The following is a 23500-nucleotide window of genomic DNA, read 5'->3' on the forward strand; positions in this document are numbered from 1 at the left end:
TTATTGGGGATATTTATCTGTTTGATTTATATGTTAAGTTATGTTGTTAATAAAACAAGCTGCTGCCTTTTTTACCCCAACAGATGGTGTGTGTCTTTTATTTGGGAATAGCGTAGCCCCTAATTAGGGGGTCATGCCAGCCCTGGAGAAATGCCTATTTTGGAAGGGCATTTGATCCCAGAGCAGGGCAAGTGAGAGGGGAGACCTTCAGAGACTGTGTGCAGGAAGTAGGCTCAGCTTCTATCCGGACCTGACGGTGAGAAGAAGCTCCCTCCCTGCAATTACGGCTGTGGTGAGGTGCTATTACTGTTGCAGCTTGGCGGGGGGGGGGGGGGCTTGCCTTTGGTGGTTTATTCATGTTAATTCTATTATTGGGGATATTTATCTGTTTGATTTATATATTAAGTTATGTTGTTAATAAAACAAGCTGCTGCCTTTTTTACCCCAACAGATGGTGTGTGTCTTTTATTTGGGAATAGCGTAGTCCCTAATTAGGGGATCATAAATATTTGTATTGTATCTCCAAAGAAAATTGTACTTCCAAAAAAAGAATTGCATTTGCAATTAAAGATTTGTATTCTAAAAAAAACTAATTGCATTTCCAAAGATAAATAAATAAATAAATGTATTTGTAAATTTAGATTTGTATTCGTATGTCAAAATTTATGTACAATTATAAAAAATCAGACACAAGTGCCTTTTTGACAGAAATCTTATTCCATAGTAGTAGCCATGCATTTTAACAAGCAAGCTGACAGACTTCAAAGATTTTCTGCACACACACACACACACACACACACACATATATAAACAGTATATATATATATATATATATATATATATCTTATCTGCACACACACACACACACACACATATATAAACAGTATATATATATATATATCTTATCTGCACACACACACACACACACACACACACACACACATATATAAACAGTATATATATATATATATATATATATCTTATCTGCACACACACACACACACACACATATATAAACAGTTTATATATATATCTTATCTGCACACACACACACACACATATATAAACAGTATATATATATATATATATGCACACACACACACATATATATTTAAACTCTGTGTGTTTAATGTTATGTTAGAGATTATCCCTGGGACAGCCCCAATCACGCTTCTGTTCTGTACTTCCTCATTCCATTTCCTTCCTTGTTTCTGTTTTCTTATATTGCAATATAAATGCACTGATTGCAGGTACCTGTGACACTGAATCTGCCCCTCACACTGCAGAGATGGCTAGTGCCCACAGAGTAGCCCTAGCCTTTATGTTGGCCATGTGTATGGGAGCTATAGGTGCTATAAACCCCGGGTTTGTTGTAAGAATCACTCAGAAAGGGCTGGACTATGGTATGTATTTATTTCAGTGTGATGTAATGTTCATAGTACTGGAATGTGGCTTTTATGCAAAAACTATTATATTTCTCTTTGTTACTGTATTGAGCCTAAACAATAAAGTTTGTTAAACCTCTCCACTGAGAGATAAGGCTACAATGAATAAAGTAATACTTTTGTGCATTTGCAATATTTTACGATACAATTTATAAAACATACATTAAAAATGAAGTGCTCAGGATAATTTGGATACATATTTTAAAGAATGGGTGTCAAACTGTCCTGAAGCTGGCCTCACTTGCCTTAAAGGGCAATAATAATCGTATAATTATATACAGTACTTTATTTGTTAGAACAGGTAATTTTAAGACTAGCGACTCTGCACTATGATGTGTTTAAGGGCCCGATAATCAAAAACTCGCCAGCAAGGAGAGAAATCACACAAAGGGCTAGATTACAAGTGGAGAGCTAAATATTGCTTGCATGCACGCTGGTATTATAAGTAAAGCGAAATGCAAATATTGCTAGGGAGAATTGCGCTCACAGAGCACGCTACCAAAGACTCCAATAGGAGCCTCGTTCTGATGCCGTCAGAGACAGCATCAGAACCTCGCGCATCGAAGCGGTAAGTAGCACAACGATTGCAGCATCATTTTAAATATATATGTATGTACACATATTTACACATAAATATAATCATATATATATATATATATATATATATTTATATTTACTTGTAGCTTGCAGTTCCCATAAACTGCAATGTAAATGCATTTTACTCCCACCAACTTTACACCCCAAAAACTGCCCAGTGCTAATTTTTCGGATCTCTGGTTAATTTTCTGAGCGTTAATTGCTCCAGCGAGCTTGCGGTAGCAATAACCAACTAGCCACTTGTAATGGCTGGTTAAAGGGACACTGAACCCAAATTTTTTCTTTCATGATTCAGATAGAGCATGACATTTTAAGAAACTTTCTATTTTACTTCTATATTCAATTTTTCTTTGTTCTCTTTCTATCTTTATTTGAAAAAGAAGGCATCTAAGCAATTGTTGCTTCAGTACACTGGACAGCACTTGTTTATTGGTGAGTGAATTTATCCACCAATCAGCAAGAACAACCCAGGTTGTTCACCAAAAATGGGTCGGCATCTTAATTTACATTCTTGCTTTTCAAATAAAGATACCAAGAGAATGAAGAAAAAATGATAATAGGAGTAAATTAGAAAGTTGCTAAAAATTGCATGTTCAGTGTCCCTTTAATTATCGCACACTCGCAAACAGGCAAATTTGTGATAATTTAGCACGCCGCCTGTAATCTAGCCCAAAATCTTTGGGATTTTTTTTTAGACTTTATATTGTAAAGTAGGAGTCTCTCCTTCACATACAGAACTCAGCATAGTGAGATAAATATCTTTCAAGATAAAAACTAAATTAAGGAGATATGTAACACTTGAAATGTCTTAGAATAAAATTGATTATACTTAGTATAATAACTTTGCAGTATACTGTCATTATTTATTATGCCCCTTTTTCCCCCTGTAATTTAAGACGGAAAATTGTGGGTTTTCTATTCTGAGAATTGGAAGTGCACACTGCAGACATCATAAATCTAACCCTGCTGCATATATTTTCCCTAGCTGGTCTCAGCAGAGGTGAGTGAGCAGCTACTGCAAAACAATGGGACTGTGATGTGTTGGCTATTGAAAAAACTATTATAGCAAACAAGAGGTTAATTCACATATATAAAATATTGTCTAACTCATCTAGTATTGCAAGTTTGCAAATAAATTAAATTGCACAGTATTTATGTCCCTGTAAAGACTGATGTTTTTTTATTTCAGATAACGTGCTTTAACCTGTTAACAACCACACAATACAGGGTACAGCGCCTGGACTGTTAGTGCCCCTCTGAGTTCTGTAATGGATAGTCCGCGCTATTTCTGCATGGCTCAGGAGTGAGTCAGTACAGAAATAGCATACTGCAAGACACCCCAGGCTAGTGATTGCAGGGACAGGGTGTCCCTGTGATCCCATGCCTGTCAGTGGGGTGCCTCTATTTATGAGATACATGCTGCAATCAGATTGTATTTCATGCTGCTGCTGGAAGCCTGCATGTGAGGCTAGTCAGCAGCAGTACAGTAACTGTCACCAATGACAGTTACTGTGTATACAATCACTTTGACAGCCAGTCACGGTGCTGGTATACCTAAAATGTAGCCTAGATACTAGCTTGCCACAGTGCATGCTGGTATCAGGCCCAGTGGCCAATCACTGGATGCTTCAGGAGTGAGGCAGTCCAGTGATGCACAAAAAAGAGGCCCATGGCAATGTGATCACTGTGTCAGCCAAAAATGATGAGTCATTGTTTGTTAACAGTGACTTGTCTTGGCCCCTCCTATTTTGTCCCAGTGAACACATACAGTGAAAAAAGGTGGCGGACTGAAATCATCCCGATCCGATCCGAATCATATGCGCTCGACCTTTAATAAACCCACCCCATAGTGTCTATAAAGCAATGGAAGCTAACATGTTGTGGATAATTAGGGACAGTTATAAATAAGTCACTAGAGTGTGGACAATTAAGGACAGTTATAAATAGGTCACTAGAGTGTGCAGCCAATGGTTTTGTGGAATATAACAGTCTTTTGTACTTCTAACAGGAACTTAAAAGCTCACAATTTCAGAATGGAATTACAGGAAAAGGGGACAAAATAAATATTGCAAAGTATATTGCAGAGGTTGTTTTTTTATATACCTATATATGATTTATCATTTTAAATTACCATCTTAAAGTGTTTAATGTCCATTTAAAGAAGCATCCCAGCCAAAACTGATATGTACATCATACATTTCGGTTTGGAATATAAGCATTTTTGCAATATACTTGCATTTGCAAAAAAGCTTCTAGTAAAAGCTATCTAAATATGCTTCATCTAACAGTCTTTTGAATAGTGTGTCTGCTCAGAGAGCTGTCAGTGCCTTGTATTCTGCTTGCAATGACTAGGTTAACGTGATACAAGTCACTGGTCCACCATCTCTCTGAGCAGACTCACTGTTAAAAATGATGGTGCATAAAGCATATTTAGATATGTTTTATGTTAACATACACAGAAAAATCTCACACCAAAAACAGTGATACCATTAACTAGAAGCATTTTGCTAAAGCAAGTATATTGCAAAAATACTGCTATTCATTAGTGAAATGCATTGATGTGCATTTTCACTTTGGATGGAATGTCAATTTAAGATTCTATGTCAGTTTACATGTTTAGGGACATTTTTGGCATTTGGTTGAATGAGTTATAGGGGCCGATTTATTAAGGGCCAAATGGCCCTGAATTCCCATGTTTCCACACTAGCCTTAAGACCGCTTAAGACCGCTGCTCCGAAACTCGTCCGCTGCCTCTGAGGCTGCGGACATCAATCCGCCCGATCATATACATTCCCGCAAAACTGCAGGGGGTGGCATTGCACAAGCAGTTCACCAGAACTGCTTGTGCAATGTTAAATGCCGGCAGTGTATGCTGTCGGCACTCAATGATGTCGGGCGGACATGAACCGCTACAGCGGATCATGTCCGCTCGACTGTTGATAAATCAGCCCCATGGTGTTATCAATATTTCATAAACCCCAATTTCCTGAATTTCCCAGGATAAAAAGAGGTCAGTTGATTTCATGCATTCATATTTACCTTCTACAATAATATCAATATTTGTAAAGTAAGTATATACAGTGTTCTCCCCAGGACCTTTTTAATGGATGCACCACCTGGTTAAAATTGTTGCCATAAATAAGCTAAAATGAGCTAATAGCATATTTTCAATATTTATTGCACAAATTATCATTAAACAAATTTATGTTAAATTATGCAATACATTTGTGCTTTGGATAGAAGAACATTTTATAATATTAGAGAGTATTAGAGAGTATTACCCCCCCCCACACACACACACACACCTGGCTATTTTATAAATAAGTTGTTCTCAATATTTTACAGAATGAATAACTTGAATTTTTAATTTGTTATATGTATATGTTATGGGTAAAGTCCGAAATCCGGGTAATCCTAGGATTACCCAAGCAGCTCTGGGTAAAGCTTGAGGTAGTGTAATTCCCCATCTACGCTATGTTTTTTTTGCTGGGGGGGGGGGGGTTCAAGGAAGGCGCCCCGGCAATCCTCTGGCATCCACCCCAAGTGAACCTAACCTAAGCCCCCTAATAAAATAAAAAGCCCCCCAAAATAATAAAATGCCCTACCCAATACTAAACAATACTAAATTACAAATAGCCCTTAAAAGGGCTTTTTGCGGGGCATTGCCCAAAAGTAATCAGCTCTTTTACCTGTAAAAAAAGAAATACACCCCCCCAACATTACAACCCACCACCCACACACCCCTACTCTAAAACCCACCCAATCCCCCCTTAATAAAACCTAACACTACCCCCTTGAAGATCACCCTACCTTGAGCCGTCTTCACCCAGCCAGGCACAAGTGGTCATCCAATCTGGGCAGAAGTCTTCATCCGATGGGGCAGAAGAGGACATCCAGACCGGCAGAAGTCTTCATCCTATCAGGGCAGAAGAGGACATCCGGACCGGCAGAAGTCTTCATCCAAGCGGTATCTTCTATCTTCTTCCATCTGTTGAGGAGCGACTCCATCTTGAAGACATCCGGCGCGGAGCATCCTTCCAGCACGATGGACTAACGACGAATGATGGTTCCTTTAAATGATGTCATCCAAGATGGCGTCCCTCGAATTCCGATTGGCTGATAGGATTCTATCACCCAATCGGAATTAAGGTATGAAAAATCCGATTGGTTGATTTAATCAGCCAATCGGATTGAAGTTCAATCCAATTGGCTGATTGGATCAGCCAATAGAATTGACCTTGCATTCTATTGGCTGATCCAATCAGCCAATCGGATTGAACTTCAATCCGATTGGCTGATTAAATCAACCAATCTGATTTTTCCTACCTTAATTCCAATTGTCTGATAGAATCCTATCAACCAATCGGAATTCGAGGGACGACATCTTGGATGACGTAATTTAAAGGAACCGTCATTCGTCGTTAGTCCGTCGTGCTGGAAGGATGCTCCACGCCGGATGTCTTCAAGATGGAGTTGCTCCTCGTCGGATGGAAGAAGATAGAAGATGCCGCTTGGATGAAGACTTCTGCCGGTCCGGATGTCCTCTTCTGCCCGGATAGGATGAAGACTTCTGCCAGTCTGGATGTCCTCTTCTGCCCCATCGGATGAAGACTTCTGCCTGGATCGGATGACCACTTGTGCCCGGCTGGGTGAAGACGGCTCAAGGTAGGGTGATTTTCAAGGGGGTAGTGTTAGGTTTTATTAAGGGGGGATTGGGTGGGTTTTAGAGTAGGGGTGTGTGGGTGGAGGGTTGTAATGTTGGGGGGGTGTATTTCTTTTTTTACAGGTAAAAGAGCTGATTACTTTGGGGCAATGCCCCGCAAAAAGCCCTTTTAAGGGCTATTTGTAATTTAGTGTAGGGTAGGGCATTTTATTATTTTGGGGGGCTTTTTTATTTTATTAGGGGGCTTAGATTAGGTGTAATTAGTTTAAACTTCTTGTAATTTTTTTTTATTTTCTGTAATTTAGTGTTTTTTTTTGTACTTTAGTTTATTTTAGTTAATTGTATTTAATTTTAGCTAATTGTAGTTAATTTAATTTATTTAATGATAGTGTAGTGTTAGGTGTATTTGTAACTTAGGTTAGGATTTATTTTACAGGTAATTTTGTAATTATTTTAACTAGGTAGCTATTAAATAATTATTAACTATTTAATCGCTATTGTACCTAGTTAAAATAAATACAAAGTTACCTGTAAAATAAAAATAAATCCTAAAATAGCTACAATGTAATTATTAATTATATTGTAGCTATCTTAGGGTTTATTTTATAGGTAAGTATTTAGTTTTAAATAGGAATACTTTAGTTAATAATAGTAATATTATATAGATTTATTTAAATAATAATTAAGTTAGGGGGGTGTTAGGGTTAGACTTAGGTTTAGGGGTTAATAACTTTATTATAGTGGTGGCGACCTTGGCGGCAGCAGATTAGGGGTTAATAGATTTAATAGGCTATGTGGGCTGTGGCGGTTTAGGGGTTAATAATAGAATAGGTTTATTGCGGTGTGGGCTATGGCGGTTTAGGGGTTAATACACTTTATTAGTTATTGCGGTGGGGGATTGTGGTTGACAGGTAGATAGACATTGCGCATGCGTTAGGTGTTAGGTTTTTTTTGCAGGCATTTTAGGGAGTTACTCAGCGCAAGGAGGGCTACGGCTGCATTTTATGGCGAGGTGAAAATGCAGTAAGATTTCTCTATTTTCGCCACATAAGGCCTTGCGCTGGATATAGGATACCGACTTACAACGCAGTCCCATGTTAGCTTATGGGAGTAAAAATTGCGAGCGACGGGTGAAATATGCGTGCCGCATTTAGATGCGGCGCTGTATATAGGATACCAAAAACGCACAAAAACTGGCGTTGTCCGGCTTTTGTTGGCGACGCTGCATATATCGGATCGGGCCCCTGATAGGTGTACAACCTGAAAAATGCAAATAGCTTAAATTTTAGTGCAGTTAACGCTCGAGTGGCAGCATTAAAAGGTGCTCCACTTGTAATCTGTCCCTTTCTGTTTAAAGCCCTTATATTACCTGCACAGAATAAAAAAAAAATTCCTTGTTTAAAATTCCAGTGTTGATTTGCCTCCAGCTATGACCCTCAGAATACTTGGCCCATGAGTTACTTCTGTATTTATTCTAGATTGGCTTTAAGTGTGCCCAGAAACAATATGGGCTTAAAGAGATATGAAACCCATTTTTTTTCTATCACGATTCAGATAGAGCATGTAATTGTAAGCAACATTCTAATTTACTCCTATTATCATTTTTTCTTTTATATCTTGGTATCCGGACCATTTTTGGTTCAGCACCTAGGTAGCGCTTGCTGATTGGTGGCTTCATTTAGCCAACAATCAACAAGCGCTACCCAGGGTCCTGAACCAAAAGTTGTCCAGCTCCTAATCTTACATTCCTGCTTTTTGAAATAAAGATACCAAGAGAATGAAGAAAATTAATAATAGAACTAAATTAGAAAGTTGCTTAAAATTGTATGCTCTATCTGAATCATGAATTAAATAATTTGAGTTTCATATCCCTTTAATTCTGCGGGGCAATTATTTAGAGGGCAGTGGAATGAGCTAGGGGACAATACTGGAGTTTTTAAGCAAGGGAAGTATTTTTTTCTGCTGTCCTAGGAATGCCCTTTATCATATTGTATATATATATAGAGTCACTTTTAGGTACATATTATTTTGCTGTGCTTTTGTTAAATATTCAACTATTAAAGATAAGAGAAATGATGTGAGTAGCATGCTGCGCTACCCATAAACATGTCTAGTAACTTATGATTCATATTTGTCCTTGTCCGTTTCTTTGCTATTTTGGAAATATCCAGTTTAAGTTTCTATAATCTTTCCTCACAGGCTTTACATTTGTGCTCTTTAATATCTGGCATAGGCATTTTAGTACCTAAATAACAGGAAGATAAATCATTTTAATTTCAACTTTTATGTCCGTTTAATCTAAATAAACTATATTACAGCCTCTAGACATCTAGGTTAGGACTATATTATTAGTTTTTGTAAATTACTGATTTTTATCCACTTGGCTTGGAACTGATCTTCAGCTTTTGTACCTGTACGACCTGTCTGGTTATGAGGCCGGCGTATTTTGTGTGCAAGACATACAAGTATCTGTGTGAGGAAGAATTACTAGCAAACTAGGGGCTCTATATCACTGTGTTTGATGATAAACTGTTTTCTAAATCAAAGCTATTCCAATCGATCAGATAATCTCAGTTTTCTCATAGTTTAAGAATAGCTTCACATCACATCATTTAATACTTTTTTTTTTTTAAATGTAGTGCCCCCTTAAGCTGTATTTTATTCTACAGGAACATGCTTTTATTTTTATTTTTTTCATTTTGTTTTTTAATTCCTCTGTTGAAAATCAATTTTAACAACATATATTGCTTTTTTTGTTTTGCGCATATTTAAAGGGACACTGAACCCAATTTTTTTCTTTTGTGACTCAGATAGAGCATGACATTTTAAGCAACTTTCTAATTTACTCCTATTATCAAATTTTCTTCATTCTCTTGGTATCTTTATTTGAAATGCAAGAATGTAAGTTTAGATGCCGGCCCATTTTTGGTGAACAACCTGGGTTGTCCTTACTGATTGGTGGATATATTCATCCATCAATAAAAAAGTGCTATCCAGAGTTCTGAACCCAAAAAAAAGCTTAGATGCCTTCTTTTTCAAATAAAGATAGCAAGAGAACAAAGAAAAATTGATAATAGGAGTAAATTAGAAAGTTGCTTAAAATTGCATGCTCTGGCCTCTATTTATCAAGGTCTGTCGGACCTGATCCGACAGTGCGGATCAGGTCCGACAGACCTCGCTGAATACGGCGAGCAATACGCTCGCCGTATTCAGCATTGCACCAGCAGCTCACAAGAGCTGCTGGTGCAACGCCGCCCCCTGAAGACTCGCGGCCAATGGGCCGCCAGCAGGGGGGTGTCAATCAACCCGATCGTACTCGATCGGTTTGAATTCCGGCGATGTCTGTCCGCCTGCTCAGAGCAGGCGGACAGGTTATGGAGCAGCGGTCTTTGTGACCGCTGCTTCACAACTGCTGTTTCTGACGAGCCTGCAAATTAATAGAATGTGTCTTGAAAGTTTGCTTAACAGGTCATTGATAAAAAAAACAATTATGTTATTTTCTGTGCCAAGATGTTGTCAAAAGCAGGTTTTAATTGTTGCAGCATTTTAAATCCAAGCAAGAGCAACAGGGGGTCAAGAATACTATAAATGTGCAATAAATGATGTTTGAGGCTAGAGGCCGCCCCGGAGTTCCAGTTATATCTCATTTAAATTATAGGTGGAAAACTGGTTAACCTAAACCGCTTAGCAGCAGCACAGTGTTGAGAACAGCTCTCATTACTTCTATGGAATGTAAAAAAACCTCTTTGCAACAGCTTTACAAACCTTCCCTGATAGCAACAAAAGTTAATCTTAAATGCACCCCCATAGCATTACCCTTACGGCTTAGACTCCCACTTTGGAACTCCACTATAATGTTACCCCTACCTCTCAGACCTTCACTGCTAGTTAACTAGACACCTCCACCACAAGTAAATTGTAACTGCAACTTTACCCCATCACTTTAACCTCTACTGCCCTAGGGCCCAACAACACCATTAACCCCTACCTTAATGTCCACTCACAACAAGTTAACCCTGACTGCCCCATCTCCCTTATTACATCTTGGAAAACCCCAACAAAAATTAAGCATAATCTTCACCTCTTCCCACCACTGCATTAACCATTATGAAACTAAGCACCCAACTGCTGGTAACCCTAGCCTGACAACTTTTATCAGCCCTGGGCCACCTATCTGCTACAAATTAGGCCATATCTGCCTTAACACCTATCAAAAGAAACCCTTTTACAGTACCCACCATATATAAACCCCTATCTTCTGGATGCCCCATGACAAATTAACTGCATCCTTAAAAAAACATTATAGTTAATAGCTAATTCAGTAGAGCATGTCATTTTAAGACTAGGTACCCTGCAATAGGGTTGAACACATAGAAGATGTACTATTCAGAACCCACAGAGCACTTCTGGCTGGTCCCAAGGGTAAACTGATGCTCATCCAATTAACAGCGCTAGTCACATGACCCTGCTGTGTAACTAGTGCTGCTGATTGGAGAATAAAATGTTAGTTTTTAAATATTGAAGAAATAAGTGTAACAGTAAGCAGGGGTGCAATTTAAAAAGTAAATACTACAGCAAATACAAATCTTATTACCCTGTTTTAACATATAATATTTTACAATTGCCTCGATTTTTGTACACGTGTGTTTCTCTCATCTCACCACCAAGAGGTGTTGCTAGGTGGCAAAAAGGCAAGGGCTTTAGCCCAAGGGTATATTTGATGCTTTGCCCCAATTTATTGACATTAACCCCTCCCAAAATCCCACCAGAACCACACCTTATGCCCAACTCATCACACACTCTAAGAATCGCACATGAGAGAGGGAGGGAGAGAAAGAGAAAGGGAGAGAGAGAGAGTAAAAGAGAGAAAGGGGGAGAGGGAAAGAGATAGAGGGCTAGGGAAAGAGGGAAAGGGAAATAGAGAGGGGGAGATAGGTAGAGAGAGAGGGGGGAGATGTAGAGAGAAAGGTAGAACGGGAGGGAGACAGGTAGAGAGAGAGAGAGCGGTAGGGGGAGGGAAAGGTAGAGTGGGGAAGAGAGAGAGAGAGAGGGGGGGAGGTATTAAATAGATTTCTATAGAAGGAAAATAGCTGTTAAGGCAGTTTACATCAGAGTCAAAACAAGGAAAGGCTTGTTTTATCAAAAGGGAGCAACTGCTAACATTAGTCTGGAATGGATCATAGTTTGTATAATAGCCATTGCCAACTAGTCAGTGTTGTCACAAGATTCTGAAGAATTAATCAGTATTCAGTCTGTGGAACCCAGCCAGTCACAAGTGTAATAAGAATGAACTACTTCGTAATGCATTGGCTCCATTATATAAAGTTTTTATTGTGTGGTTATTAAGATTGTGTCAAAACATTGCTCAGATCCCTGTAACAAGCTGTGGCCTGTCTCTTGTCAAAAAAATAAATACAGTTTCCTTCTAAACAGCAGCAGCACAAAGGAGACAGAATTGTGTTGTAAGTTATTATTTTTATTTTTTAACCCTTTCAGACATTTTCCATATACAAAGACAAAGCTAAATTCAACCACTATAATGTCCATTTGAGAAGTTAGAACTTTTAAATAAAAGGTGAGCTTGAATGGCCTTGTCTTTTACTATAGGACAAAATTATATTTTTATCTATAACATACCTGTCTTTCCTATTTTGTGACCATAGCGCTCATCCACTATCACTCCCCATATGTGGTCAACTCCAGACAAACTTTGAGGACTGGAGTGGCTGGGCAGGTAGGCATTCCCAAGTAGAGCATGAGACTGATGGGAGCTGTGTGTACAACATTAAAATAAATAATATGCACTTGCTCACAGTTTCCCACCCACCACCATCCATCTCAGCAAACCTCAGCTGTGTGATATTCAGTTTAAGATGTGCGCAGTGCCTTAAAATGAAGTGTTAACAGTTAGAGGGAACAGAGGATCAGACTGTTGTGCGCTGAGGGCTTTTGATAGATCATTCGGGGTTCTAGCACCAGTCAGCCCCCTAGCAATGCCATTGTTGCCTCCTTATAGTTTGTAATATAAAATTGGGAAATTTGCTAGGGGAAAATGTTTAGAAAATACACCAAACCTTGTGGAGAACTTTCAGCTATGCCCATGAGACACCCCAGTTTAGCTCACTAGTGTTAGCAGGAAACTCATTTTACAATAAGGAATTTTACAATAAGGAAAACAGCACACTTTAAATTTCATATTTCAGTAGACATTTCTCAGCATATTCTAAAGACCGCTGCTACATAACCTGTCAGCCTGCTCTGAGAAGGCGGACAGACATCGCTGCAATTCATCCGGATCGAGCACGATCGGGTTGATTGACACCCCCCTGCTGGCGGCCGGTTGGCCACGAATCTGCAGGGGGCGGCGTTGCACCAGCAGCTCACAAGGAGCTGGATTGTGGGGGTAAGTATTCAAACCATACAAATCTCAGCTCCTTTTCAAAAGGAAATCACCTGCTCTTTCACATGAAATATAAGTAGGGGAAAAAAATTGAAGCACAATTTTTTAAACAGTAACCCCCCCCCCACATTCTTTCATTCTTATCAACATTTGATTGTCCAAAACAAATGTGCACAGAAATATTCATTCTACCAAGCGACCTGCACTTTCACCACTTCACCCATCCCTATTTCTCACTAAAGATTAACTAAAATATGTGAGCAGCACCTAAAACTCCAAAAAAGCTCAGCACAGGGGTGGAAGTGGCTCAGCAGTTACATGAAACAAAAACATTTTTGTTCATGACTCAGATAGGGCATACAATTTTAATAAAGTTTTCAGTTTACTTCTAATATAAAATTGTCTATGTTCTCATGGTATTCTTTGTTGAAAAAAATACCTAGGTAGGTAATGTGCACGTGTCTGGAGAGCTTTATGGCATCAGTTTTGCAAGATTGCTTTTGAGCACTATAGGACTCCAGTTTGCATAATGTTTAAGACTGAGAAAAGCATTTTTTCATAACTGCAACAAAGGATACCAAGAGAACTAAGTAAATGTGATACAGTAAGTAAATTGGGAAATTTCTTAAAATTGTACGCTGTCTGAATCATGAAATAAAAAAAAGTAAGTTCATGTTCGTTTAGCTAATTCAGCAATATTAGTTATGGGTCTGTTGGAAATTGTGAATGTTCGGTCACTAATTAGAGGTATATTATATTTAGGACAGAAGTAGAATATAAAATTACTTGGCAGCATTAGAAAAAATATATCAGCAGAAAATCTGTTTGTAGGAATTTGGTGCCGATGCAGTAAATTAAGATGTTGGTGGCTGCTTATCAGCACATTAAAAATAGGACAAAGTCCACAAACACTGTAACGCTTACAAAGTGAAAACTAAACTGAAAACAAAAATATTGAGGGTGGATAAAAATCAATGATTTAAAAAAAATGAAACAAATCTGTTTTTTTTTATTTAAATCAATTTTTTATTTAAATAATAAAATGTTTTTTGAGGAAAAATCTAAACATAATTTCTATTTAAGATACATTATAATTCAAAGGTTCATCCTGAAATAAGGATTAGTTTTTAATTATGTAGCATGAGGCTGTATATTTATGGCTGTAATGTTTACGTTTTTTGGTAAATTAAAAGGACAGTATACACTCATTTTCATATAACTGCATGTAATAGACACTACTATAAAGAATAAGATGCACAGATACTGATATAAAAATCCAGTATAAAACTGTTTAAAAACTTACTTAGAAGCTGTCAGTTTGGCTCTGTTGAAAAGGTAGCTGGAAAGCCCACTGCAAGAGGCAAATAAGACCCTCCCCCCCTCCCCCTTCTTTTGCGTATGAAAAGACCCTTTACACAAACAGGAGCAAGCTGGAGAAGGGAGCTGACGGTATTCAAATAAAACTTTGGGCTTGGTTAGGAGTCTGAAAATCAGAGCAATGTTATTTAAAAATAAGCAAAATTATACATTTATTTTAAAAACAAACTTTATGGGCTTTATAAATAGATCATCTACAAAACATTTATGCAAAGAAAAAATGAGTGTATAATGGCCCTTTAATTCCTTTAATCCATTCACAATGTCATGCGCTCCCAGAGGTTTATGTAAGATTATGGGCCAAGTGGTGCACTAATGATAGTGCAGGCCACGATAAGTAATAACGCTGGACCTCACTAACTTTAGTACGCAACTTAATTACAAGTCCATGGAAAATCACATTTACCAGAGAAGGGTTAGTGTGGCCGTCATCGCTCTAACTCAACCTATACTTTGAATGGATATCACGGCCATGCTAAATAGAGCTCATATTATCGAGCAAAAGCCAATACTGCTCTAGAATATTTAGCGTGACTTGAGACCTGACGTGAAGTGTAAGGGTTAAAAAAAATCTGCACAAAACACATCAAAAACATATTAAAATACACTATTACACACATATATATTATTATTATTATTATTTATTTGTAAATCGCCGCCAAATTTCGTATATATATATATATATATATATATATATATATATATATATATATATATAATAAAATAAAATATTTAAATATTGATATAAAGATTTTAAAAGGGTTAAAAAAGAAATATAGCATATGACAAATATGGAAAGGGCTCCAATGTATATACTGTATATATATATATCTTTGGGTAGAAGGCATTCGCGTGGTTACTATATCCAAAGTCCTGAAGTTAGCGAACCTGATTCTTTTGCTCACCCGCTAACATTTTACTTTCAACTTGTAATATAGATGATAATCCGGCAGCACTAATTTTTATACTTTGAGCGCTCAATCGAAAAAAATAAATAAGCACGCTACGTAATCTGGCCCTATATTGGGCATTATTTCTATCTAGAAGATATTATCGCATATTCTTGGTTTTGTATTTCTCAAAACTGTGAATTTGTGTCTATAGAATTAACATGCCTCTTCTTCACAGGAAAAAAATGATTAAAACCTCATCCCCCCTACAACACTATTCAGATAGAGCATACCATTTTATACAATTTTGTGATTAACTTTTATTATCAAATTTGCTTAAATCTCTACTGGGAGTTAGCTGAACACTTTGGATGAGCCAATGGCAAGAGGCATATATATGTAGCCACCTACACCAGCTAGCTCCAATTAGTGCATTGCTGCTCCTGAGCCAACCAAGGGTGTACTTTTCAATAAAAGGATACCAAGAGAATGAATCAAATTAGATTGTAAACTTGTTTAAAATTGTATGTTCTATGTGAATGATGAAAGTTTAATTTTGACTTTACTAACGCTGAAATGCTATTGTTCCTCTGCAAATCTGTGTACACAGAATCAACCCTTTACTAGGTTTCAAGAAACTAAATGAATAGGAAATTGTTTGAAGTGGGATAGATCTGCACAAGGACCTAAGTGTAAGGAGAAAGAGGAAAGGAGTAAAAATGAAAGTGAAACCTATAATGTTTTTACTTAAAGGGACAATAAAAAAAACTTTCCTGATTCACATAGATACACAGTATATGTATTTCTAGTGGTCTATAACTAACTCAATAAATCTCTGATATAAGTGAAAACATAGGGGCCGATTTAACAATGTCTGTCCGACATGATATGCTGTAGTGGATCATGTCCGACAGACATTGCTGAATGCCGACAGCATATGCTGTAAGCATTTAACATTGCACAAGCAGTTCTTGTGAACTGCTTGTGCAATGCTGCTCCCTGCAATTTGGCCGCTAGCAAGTGGTGTCAATCAACCCGATCGTATCCGATTGGGTTGATTGCTGTCCGCCTCTCAGAGGTGGTGGACCAGTTAAGAAGCAGCCTAAAGGCTCGCAGAAAGAGGAGCATCAGGGGCCATTCGGCTCTTGATAAAGCGGCCCTATAATCTGAAAAGTTATTAAAATAATTAAAGTTTATGTATAAAATCATGATTGAAATCGAGTTTTACTAACTAGTGATTTAAATTGATTTGATATAAGTCAAATCTACCCTGAATATAATGGACATCATTTAAAAGAAGTGCTATATAGTCATGGAGAGATTCTACAAATCTTTTATCCATTTGTTTCTAAAGCTGTGGTAGGTAACTGGAGGGGTGAGGCCTACAGCAGCTCACAGATGCTTTTCCCATGGCTATATCCAGTTATCTGAAGCATATCAGATTGCCTCATGTTTTACGTTCAGAACACAGATTTCTTCTGTCTTACTCTACAAAAAACTAAATTGTTTCGAGTGGTAAGAACATACCATTCTATTGGAACACTCTTAATAATATAAACTGTTTTGAAAAATAAATTCTGCTTTAGTCTTATTTCCTCACACAGAAGTCGGCATCTTTACTGCCAAATACATTTTTTTAGTATCATGTCCTTTTAAAAACTTTGTATCATATACTGGGAACAGTCATGTTTTTTTTAATATGGGGGTTGATCATAGTCTATTATTTTGTAATTATCTTCCTGTAAATGGCTGCAGGTGAGCTGTTTTGAATGTTCACAATCATCCATTTTCATGGGTTTTGAACATCAATTTTTATATTATTGTTGCAGTGACAAATGGCCCTATAATTAACATGTGCCAGGCCGGACTGAGAATAAAAACAACCCTGGAAAAACGTAAAGACCAACCCTATTTCTGGTTGAGTCTGTAGAATGCACTCAATTGGTGCGATATATCTTTCCCCGAATATTTTTTCCCCCAAAAATAAATTATATTAGTTTGTAATAAAAACAATTGCCAGAATGTTGTTGTATAGGCATCCTACAAACCAATTTCATCCATGACACTTTCACAGTGCGGAAATGATAATTCAAAGAGTGATCTGGAGAAGACACTCAACACATTATGTCACTCAACAACAGAAATCATTCAAAGGAGGGCTACTAGAATGGTACATGGTCTAGGAATTAAAGCTTAGAATGAGATATGTGACCTTAACCATTTGAGTGCTAAGAACTTTCCCACCTGGGTGCTAAGGTTTTCTTAAAGGGTCTTTTATTTAATATTTTTAAAAATATTTTTTTTTTACTTTTATTATTTATTTCAGATCCCCAAGACTTATTCCGTTGGAAAGGTTAGGCGATTACCTTTCCAACGGTGGGTCTTGGGGGTCTGTAGCTGCTTAGATGCCTGAGATACAGGCTTCTAAGCAGCATGCCCCCTGCTCCTATATTTAACATTGTTAATGTGAAATAAAGTTGCGCGGTGACGTCATCACGTTTATTGAGCGTGACGTCACCACGCAAAACGAAAGCCCCGGTGATGGCTTTCATTATGCAGCACTGATCGCTGGGGTAGGAGCGGGTGGGAGCCCCCAGATCTCCCTCAAGTTGGGAGAGTGCTAGTGACAGCTCTGAGACGTCATTAGCACCAGAGTGGGAAACTCTGTGACAGCTCAGAGCCATAATTAGCACTCAAGGGGTTAAAGAGATATGAAACCCAAAACTTTTCTTTTCAAACAGAGCAGACCATTTTATAAAAGTTTCCAATTTACTTCTATTATCAAATTTGCTTCAGTCTCATGGTATTCTGTGTTGAAGAGATACCTAGGTAGGCATCTGGAGCACTACATGGCTGCCATCTAGTGCTCTTGCAAATGGGTAAAAATCTTGCTAAGCTGCTGCCATATAGTGCTCTAGAAATGGGCCAGCTCCTAAGCATACATCCCTGCTTTACAACAAAAGGTACCATGAGAATGAAAATAAATTAATAATATTAATAAATTAGAAAGTTGTTTAAAATTGCATGTTGCTCACTTGCAAAACTCTCTCTGCCAATAGGATCCGGAGGCTTGGCTTTACCTGATCTAAGAGCATATAATTATGTTTTTTTAATACGTATTCTGGCGGATTGGTTATTTTACCGTAACTATGTCACAAATAATGATCTAGAGAGTAGTATCTTGTACCCTCTTTCACCGACTGCGCTTATTCATTTGGATACTATTTATATCCCACCTCAAATTAAAAGATATAGATCTATATATAATATAATCTTAGCTTGGAAAAAGATATGCAATTTGCTAGGAATAGAACATCGGGTATCGAGATACTTAACTTTTTTGGGGAATCCACAATTTCAATCTGGAATACCATCTTTAATTTTTTCAAAGTGGAAGGCTCAAGGGCTTGTCAACACCCTTCAGATGCTTGACATAGAAAAAAGATGTGTGAAATCATTTGATGCTCTTAGACTGGAATTTAATATTCCGCAGAGAAACTTTTTTGCCTATCTTCAAGCCAGACATTAAGTTACGAAGTTGGTTAATGAGTATGGCTGGAACTGGTCATTAGGACATATGGAGAACTGGTTTATCTTGGCTAAAAATGGATTTATGTCAATTTCTCCATGTTATCTGATTCTTGTGTCCGACAGAGGCACAATTATTCTTGATAAAATTTCTGCTAGCTGGGCCATATCGTTATCTCAAGAAGTAGATTCTAAAATACCTTCTCTTTCAATTCAAGAGGTTGCTCGGACAACTATGTCTGCTACATGGAGAGAATCTCACTTGAAGCTGCTACACATGACATATTTCACACCAGAAAAGGGAATTAGATGTGGGAAAACGAACTTCACCGTTTGTCCCAAATGTTTGTTTCCTTCTGCAAATCTTCTGCACATGCTATGGACCTGCCCAAAAATTTAGAAAGTATGGTGTAAAGTGCAATTCTGGCTTTGTAAAGTATTAAAGCTCTCCTCTTTAAATCTGCTAGACAGACATATAGTTTTTCTTTTCCTCAAACCAGAAGATAAACAACTTAATGTCAAACGTATTAATATAACTATATTGGCTGTCAGATATCTCATTTTTAAAAAATGGAAAATGCGCACGGTCCCCAGCATATCAGAAATTAAAAGTTGTTTAAAAAAACAATGCATTCTTGAACAACATAATATTAATGTTGACAACGACGTTGACATTGTCAGGTTTTTTCTCAAATGGTCAGCATTCATAAAAGCTTTTTCTCCTACCGAAATTGAATATCTGATATATCCTTTACTCAATTTTGAACTAGTCTTGTTAGGGAGGTGGTGACTGGTTCTCTTCCTCCTTTACCCTTTCTTTTCCCTCCCCACCCCACCCTTATTCCCCCTCTTTTTTTTTAAATTTTTTTTTTTTAAGTTCTTGTTTTGTTTTATGGTGTTGTGTCTTTTTATGTCTATCCTGTAGTAATGTCTGTGTAAAATTAAAAACTCAACAAGGTACAAAGTATAAAGAAACATATTTTATCTTTTGGGTAATTTTTTTTTTTCTTTTTTGACCTCTACACACTAAACAAGTGTATCGTACTCCAAATGGGGTGTAATTTCATTTATTGCTGATGTTGTTAACGATGTTGTATACACTATGCTTATTAGAATAATTTTTTACTTAAAGAGTTGATGTGCATTCAGAACTCATAGTTGAATGTTAATTATATACATATTATATGCATAACTGTTACACCCAAGGTATGGGTTAAAAAAGTCCTGTTTTCTTTTTTTAATATCTATGTTCCTTCTTTCTTTGATTATTATGTTTTCTTGCTGGATATAAATTAAAAAAAAAAAAAAAAAAAAAAAAAATTGCATGTTGTATCTGAATTATGAAAGTTTTTTTTGTTTCATATCCCTTTAATACTTATATAATTTAGAGGAAAAAAGAATAGAGGCGAAAAAAGCTGCATAGCCTCATCAGCAGCACCAGCCCCTTAAATTGTAGCTTCCAACCCCAGTTGCTCCGGCCCACTGGGAATTCTCCTGGTGTCCTGGTAGGCCAATCCAGGCTTGGTGCCAGTCCTGTTATTTTGATCACAATGCAAATTCTGAATACTTAAAGGGACATTAAACCACAAAAAATGATTTCATGATTCAGATAGAGCATACAATTTTAAACAACTTTCCAATTTTACTATTATTAAATTTTCTTTGTTTTATTGTTACCATTTGTTGAAAAGCAGAGATGCAAGCACGTGTCTGCAGCACTATATGGCAACAATTTTTCAACAATGTTATACATTTGCAAGACTACTAGATGGCAGCACTATTTATTGTCATGTAGTGCTTCATGCATGTGCACACTACCTACCTAGTGTTTCATTAAAAAACAATAACATGAGAAAGAAGCAAATTTGATAATAGAAGTAAACTGGAAACTTTTTTTAAAATTGTATTCACTATCAGAAAGAAAGAAATTGGGTTTTATGTCCCTTTAATGACACATTATGGGGCCATTTTCCACTATTAAATTCCAAAGCTAAAATGACTTGATAAACCCACAGACAAACTTTTTCAGCTTATCGAGTTCCACAATACTTGTTACATACATAAAACATGTTACATACTTATTACCACCACCGCACTGAAAGACATTATAAGCAATACTACTTAAAGTGAATGTAAATTTTGATGCTAAAGTGCCCGGTTTTTAAAAATTTGATTAAAAACAGGGGCACTTTAATTCATCAAAATTTACATTTCACTCCTGTTGTGAAAAAAAAGTACCTTTTAATCTTCACAGCAGCTCCAGCTTCCTCCACCCGTTGCAAAGCTTCTTCCAATCACGGCGTTGAATCAGACACTGATTCCCCCGGGGGGGGGAAGCCGTGATTGGAGGATGACCTATCCATCATTTCTGACATCAGAAATGGATTGCGATGACCGGAGGAAGCTGGAGCTGCTGTCAAGATTAAAAGGTACGTTTTTTTTTTTCACAACAGGAGTGAAATGTAAAATTTGATGAATTAAAGTGCCCCTGTTTTTAATTGAATTTAGCATCAAAATTTACATTCACTTTAAACTATACATACACTACCTACTTAATGAATACAAGTTAAAAAAAATAATAATAAGCACTTTTACACTAATACAAGTTAGTCAAATCAATAACTCATCAAACAAACATTCCTACAATACTGATAATGCCCCTGTTCAAATCCCTTTAAAAGACTCACACACATATCTCTATGATTTTAGAGCACAACAGATTAATTGCACACATTACCAATTAGCATCACTGCATACTGTTAAAAGGAATCAATTAACCTACAGACCCTTCAACTCATGAAGTAATTGTAAAACCCCTGAAATTGCAAATTTTGTTTGCCATTAATCGTGTGCATTTGGTTTTTGGATTACAAAGTCAGGAGATTAACTATGACAATGTTGTATTGTTTTTGGGAGGTAAAGATTTTGGGCTTCCCTGAAGAAAAGTCATTTAGTACTGGGTTAACTGTAAAAGTGCACTGACAATGCCAGTGGAGGTTCGGGCATTGTTCTCAGCCAAAACCAAGCTCTAGATGAATTCCATAGTCAGCATGTTGTATTTTATTGAAATATTTCTTGCTTTACCTTCCCATAGCTCGCCAGGAAGGGATGAGCGTCCTGCAGAAGGAGCTTTCTAAAATTCATATCCCTGATTTCTCCGGTTCAACTCACACACATATTGGGAAAGTGAAGTACAGTTTCAGCAGGTGAGACGATGCAGCTGTTGTTGACGTTACATAGAAGAATTTATAAGAAAAAGAGAAATGCACAGATGTAGTCTCAATTTGGTACTCATGATTAAAGGGATATGAAACCCCAATTTTTTCTTTTGTGACAGAGCAAACAATTTTAAAATAGTTTCTAGTTTACTTCTGTTATGAAATTTGCTTCGTTCTCTTGGAGATACTTGCATGCATATGTCTGGAGGACCACATGGGAGGAAAAAGTGCTGCCATCTAGTGCTCTTGCAAATGTATTACAGTCTTGCAAAACTTGCCATTAAGAGCTGCAGAGAACTGCATGTTTCTGAGCTTACCTCCTGGTTTTCAACAAATTATGGGCTATATTACAAGTGGACTGCTAATTTATCTTGCGCCCACAAACGGGCAAATTTGCAAGTGCGCTATTAATAACTAGCCATTATAAATGGCTGGTTATTGCTACCCCAAACTCGGTAGCGCTTATACAATTAACCAGAGATCAGATCTCTGGTTTATTTTATAAATGTCCCCCAACTGCCCCCAAACTTAAGTGTAATATATTTTATTAAAATATAAAGCTAGTAGCATCTTTATTTATTATTAAAATAACTGCAAAAAGCATATATGGAGCTAAAGTTGGCGGGTGTGGGGTGGTAGAAAAAAACGGCACTGAAAAGTGCCTTTACATTGCGGTCTATGGGAATTGTGTGTTCCCTGTAAATAATATATGTATATGCTTATATATGTATATATGTATTTATTAATATGTATATATACTTATATTAACACATAAATACATATATATTTAAAAATTAGCTGTCATCGCTGCGCTACTTACCCCCTTCGCTGTGCTAGGTTCTCATGCCGTGTCTGACAGCATGAGAACAAGGCTCCAATTGGAGACTATAAAAGCTCACATTTGCGTGCGCTTGTATTACTCAGTGGAGCGCAAATATCGCTTTTGCAAAAGTGATTTTTAGCGACCCACTTGTAATCAGGCCCTATATCAACAGAACATTTGATAATAGAAGTAAATTGTATAATTACATACTCTTTCTTAATCATGCAAGAACATTTTTAGGTTTCATGACCCTTTAAGGCAAAGTCAAAAATGTCTGCTCAAATACTGTATAGACCAGTTTGTTCCACTGTGATTCCAAATTTCAGATCACTATTTTTTAAAATCATGTATTATTGAACACTTAGGATAAGGGATGGGTGAATGTTTTGCAACATACGAAAAATGAAACAAATTTTAAAACATTTGTTAGTGTGTTTTGAATTTTGAATGTTCTTACAACATGCTAACACTCGTTTATAGTATGTCTAATGCTCTCTTTAAATGTAATATTCAAATTATGCAATATTCGAAGTAGAAACATTTGAATCAATGGCCTCTA

The 23500-nt window shown here is 37.1% G+C and overlaps 1 protein-coding gene across 3 annotated transcripts in view; it reads left to right on the forward strand.

Annotated features, from left to right (window-relative positions):
- Nucleotides 1-23500, forward strand: part of BPI (bactericidal permeability increasing protein) — a 404793-nt gene that overhangs the window by 303485 nt on the left and 77808 nt on the right. For 2 of the 3 annotated variants that reach the window (XM_053718811.1, XM_053718892.1), the window contains exons 1-2: nucleotides 1201-1403; nucleotides 21995-22106. In XM_053718811.1, coding sequence (XP_053574786.1) covers nucleotides 1289-1403; nucleotides 21995-22106 — 227 coding nt within the window. In that variant the 5' untranslated portion in view covers nucleotides 1201-1288. Of the gene's footprint in view, nucleotides 1-1200; nucleotides 1404-21994; nucleotides 22107-23500 lie in introns of those variants that run through there. The other variant, XM_053718972.1, reaches the window with a different exon arrangement.

This window comes from Bombina bombina, chromosome 1 (assembly GCF_027579735.1).
Source record: "Bombina bombina isolate aBomBom1 chromosome 1, aBomBom1.pri, whole genome shotgun sequence".
Lineage (NCBI taxonomy): Eukaryota > Metazoa > Chordata > Amphibia > Anura > Bombinatoridae > Bombina > Bombina bombina.